The following is a 4368-nucleotide window of genomic DNA, read 5'->3' on the forward strand; positions in this document are numbered from 1 at the left end:
TCCCTCCCCCCGCCCTCCCCCACTCTCCCTCCATCCATCTGTCCGCCCACCGCCCGCTCTCCATCTGTCCCATGTCCCGCTGCCCCTCATCCTGGCCAGGAGGAGGAGGAGGAAGGTGGGTGCCCCAGTGCCGGGCAGAGCCTTTGCCCCCCACCCCCTCCCTGCCCCATGGCACTGCTGGGTGAGTCAGGATGGGTGCCCCGTAGCCAGCGCTGTCCCCATCCCGCGGTGGCCATCCGGATGGGTGCCCCAGAGCAGGTGCTGTCCCCATCCCGCGGTAGCTGAGCAGGACGGGTGTCCCGTACTAGTGCCATCCCCCTCCCATGGTGGCCAAGCGGGACCGGCACCCCACAGCCAGCACCGGCCCCATCCCATTGGCTCCATCCTGTGGTGGCCGAGTGGGATGGGTGCCCCATAACAAGCACCAGCCCCATAGCCATCCCCATCCCCATCCCGCCATCCCCATCTCATGGTGGCCAAGTGAGATGGGTGCCCCATAGCCAGCACTGTCCCCATCCTGAAGTGGCTGGGTGGGACCGGCGCCCCATAACCAGTGCTGTCCCCATTCCGTGGTGGCTGAGTAGGTCAGGCACCCCATAGCCAGCACTGTCCCCATCCCATGGTGGCCAAGCAGGACGGGTGCCCCATCACCACCGCCGTCCCCATCCTGCGGTGGCCGGCACTGCCACTGACCCCTCCACATCCCCCCCCACCAACAGACGGGGTCCACAGCGCGACGGCCCAGTGCACGCTGCGGGTGACGGTGATCACGGACGAGATGCTGAGCAACAGCATCACCCTGCGCTTGGCCGACATGTCCCAGGAGCGATTCCTCTCCCCCCTGCTCAGCCGCTTCCTGGAGGGGGTGGCAGCTGTCCTGGCCACCCCCCGCCACCGTGTCGTCCTCTTCAATATCCAAACGGACACGGACGTGGGGACCGCCCGTATCCTCAACGTCAGCCTCTCAGTGCTGCTGCCCACCTCGGGGCACGGCGCCCGCTTCTTCTCCTCCGAGGAGCTGCAGGAGCGGCTCTACCTCAACCGCTCGCTGCTGGCCGCCATCTCGGCCCAGCGGGTCCTGCCCTTTGACGACAACATCTGCCTGCGCGAGCCCTGCGAGAACTACATGCGCTGCGTCTCCGTCCTCCAATTCGACAGCTCGGCGCCCTTCCTCGCTTCTGACACCATCCTCTTCCGCCCCATCCATCCCGTCACCGGCCTGCGCTGCCGCTGCCCGCCCGGCTTCACCGGCGACTACTGCGAGACGGAGATCGACCTCTGTTACTCCAGCCCGTGCGGCAGCAACGGGCGGTGCCGGAGCCGCGAGGGCGGCTACACCTGCGAGTGCCACGAGGATTTCACCGGTGAGAGCCCGGCGCGTCCGTCCCTGGTATCACCTTGTCCCGTTCCCCTTCGGCCCTCCAGCAGTGATCCTGTCCTCTTGGTGTCCATCCTCATCATCCCTTCAGCCAGCTCCCCTTCATCTACCCCTTCTCAGCTCTCCCTCCATCATCCCTTCAGCCAGCTCCTCTGCAGCCCTCTGTCCTCTATCCATCCCTTCCTTTTGGTGTCCATCCTCATCATCCCTTCAACCAGCTGCCCTTCAACTATCCCTTCCTCAGCTGTCTCTCCATCATGCATCACCATCATCCCTTCAGCCAGCTCCTCTGCAGCCCTCTGTCCTCTCTAACTTCTGTCCCTCCATCATCCAGCTCCATCATCCCTTCCTCCTTCCCTTCAGCTCTCCATCCCTCCATCATCCTTCCCCCAACATCCCTTCACCCCACTCCCCCTCAGCCCTCCATCGTCTGTTCCTTCTGCTGTCCCTCCGTCATCCATCCCCATCATCCCTTTGTCCTACTCCAGTCCTCCATCAGCCATCCCCATCAGACTTCATCCCATCCCTCCTCAGCCTTCCTCATCTACCCCTTCTTCTGCTGGCCCTCCACCATCCATCGTGGTCATCCCTTCAGCCTGCTCCCCCTCAGCCCTCTGCCACCCCTTCCTTCCTCAGCTGTCCCTCTGTCAGCCATCATCCCTTGGCCATCCCTCCGGCCATCCCTCCCTCCCTTCCCCTCCAGCCATCTCTCCATCCTCCCTCCCTCCCCTTTGTCCCCAACACCTTTATCTTCCTCCTCTCTTCCATCTCTCCACCTTCCTCCCTCCTCTCACCACCCTGCCCCCCTCCCTCTGCCCTGTCTCCCTATTGTCCCCCACCCCTCACCCCCTCCCACGTCCCCCCTCCTGTCCTCCCATCACCCTCCATGTCTGGTCCCCTGTCCCCTCTGTCCCTCCACCCCAGTGAGGTCCCTGCAGGAGGTCGGCGGGGGAACTGGGACACTGGTGGCGCCAGAGCCTGGGGGACACCCTGGGGTGCAGGGAGCCCCACCACGGTGGCCCAGCCATCTGCTCCCCACCACGGCTAGCCTGGGGGGGGGAGACGGGACACACCATGGTCACTGGGAGACTGGTGGCACTGGGGACAGCCCCCACCTTCCCTGGGGACCCCTGGGCACCCCCAGCCCCCACGGGACACACGGGTGGGGGGGTGCCAGCTGGTGGGGGAGGGGATGCTGGGGGGGGGGCTTTGACTCAGTTGCCATGGTGACAGGAGGTGGTTGCCACGGCAATGGAGCTGGGGATAAAGCCTCTCTGGAGCTGATGGGGGGGGGATGAAGAGGGGATCCCCACCCCCCCATCCCCCCTTTTGGGGGTGCAGGGGGTGCCCGGCACCCTGGGCCTGGTGCCGGGTGCCAGCTGGGCCTCGCGCAGGGGAGCGCTGTGAGCTGAGCGCCCGGGGGGGTCGCTGCGCCCCGGGGGTCTGCCGCAACGGGGGCACCTGCCTCAACCTGCTGGTGGGGGGGTTCCGCTGCCAGTGCCCCCCCGGGCACTACGAGAAGCCCTTCTGCACCATGAGCACCCGCAGCTTCCCCCCACGCTCCTTCCTCACCTTCCGCGGCCTCCGCCAGCGCTTCCACTTCACCCTCGCCCTGACGTGAGCCCTGCGGGGGCAAGGGGGGACCCGTGGGCATCATCTGGGGCGATGGGGTGTGGGGTTATGGGTGTCCCATGGGCAGTGGTGTGTGGAGTGATGGGTGCCTCGCTGGCATCAATTTGGGGTGTTGGGGCGATGGGTGTCCCATGGGCATTGGATGGGGTGTGGGGTGATGGGTGCCCCGTTAGCATGAGACGGGGTGGGGGGGTGGGGGGCAATGGGGTGTGGGGTGATGGGTGTCCTGTTGGCATCATTTGGGGTGTGGGATGATGGGTGCTCCATTGGCATCATCTGGGGTGATGGCGCGTGGGGTGATGGGTGTCCCATGGGCAACGGGGTGTGGAGTGGTGGGGTGACCCCTTGGCATGGGGACAATGGGGTGGGGGGCACCCCATGGGGGCAGTGGGGCAGGGGGTGATGGGTGCCAGTGTGTCCCGGTGGGTGCAAGGTGATGGGCCATGGGGCAGGCTAGGGAGTTGTGGGGTGATGGGGCATGCTTGGGGGGCATGGCAGGGGGCCGGGGGGGTGATGGGCAGAGCCTGGCACTAGTCCCTGCACCAGGTTTGCCACCAAGGAGCGGGACGGGCTCCTGCTCTACAACGGGCGCTTCAACGAGAAGCACGACTTTGTGGCGCTGGAGATCGTGGGCGAGCAGGTCCAGCTCACCTTCTCAGCAGGTACAGGCACCGCGCCCGCCGCGCCCCGGCACGGCATCCCCGGCATTCCCTCCCGGGCATCGCATGCCTGGCACTGCCTGGCACTGCATCCCTGGCACTGCATCCCATGCTGTACATATCTGGCATCGCATCCCGGGCATCGCATCCCTGGCACTGCCTGGCACTGCATCCCTGGCATGTGTCCTGGGTATCACATCCCTGGCACTGCGTCCCATGCTGTACATCCCTGGCACTGCCTGGCACTGCACCCCAGGCATTACATCCCTGGCATTACATCCCTGGCACTGCATCCTGGGCATTGCATCCCTGGCACTGTATCCTATGTGTCGTGTCCCTGGCACCACATTCTGGGCACTGCCTGGCACTGCATCCCATGCGTTGCGTCCCTGGCACTGCCTGGCACTGCATCCCAGGCATCCCGTCCCTGGCGCTGTCCCCATGGCACTGCAGCCCTGGCACTCCCATCACTCTGCTCCCCCCCCTGTGCCCCCTCCCCGGGCTGTTCCCGCTGCCTGACCACTGGTGCCCACAGGTGAGACCACCACCACGGTGTCACCCTTTGTGCCGGGTGGTGTCAGCGACGGGCAGTGGCACCGGGTCCAGCTCCACTACTACAACAAGGTGGGGGCACTCTGGGGGGCACAGGGTTTTGGGGGGGAGTGGGGTGAGGTTTGGCGGGGACAGAGGAAGAGGGGA

The 4368-nt window shown here is 65.9% G+C and overlaps 1 protein-coding gene across 1 annotated transcript in view; it reads left to right on the top strand.

Moving 5' to 3' along the window:
• The window catches only part of CELSR2 (cadherin, EGF LAG seven-pass G-type receptor 2), a gene marked incomplete at its 3' end in the record, with an annotated part of 23724 nt that overhangs the window by 3930 nt on the left and 15426 nt on the right, over positions 1-4368 (top strand). The window contains exons 2-5 of the mRNA XM_010584768.1: positions 720-1364; positions 2773-2995; positions 3557-3672; positions 4205-4293. Of these exons, the coding sequence (XP_010583070.1) occupies positions 720-1364; positions 2773-2995; positions 3557-3672; positions 4205-4293 (1073 nt within the window). The remainder of the gene's footprint in view (positions 1-719; positions 1365-2772; positions 2996-3556; positions 3673-4204; positions 4294-4368) is intronic.

The sequence above is a fragment of the Haliaeetus leucocephalus genome, unplaced genomic scaffold (assembly GCF_000737465.1).
Source record: "Haliaeetus leucocephalus isolate CR32 unplaced genomic scaffold, Haliaeetus_leucocephalus-4.0 Scaffold1000, whole genome shotgun sequence".
In the NCBI taxonomy this organism is placed as follows: Eukaryota; Metazoa; Chordata; class Aves; order Accipitriformes; family Accipitridae; genus Haliaeetus; species Haliaeetus leucocephalus.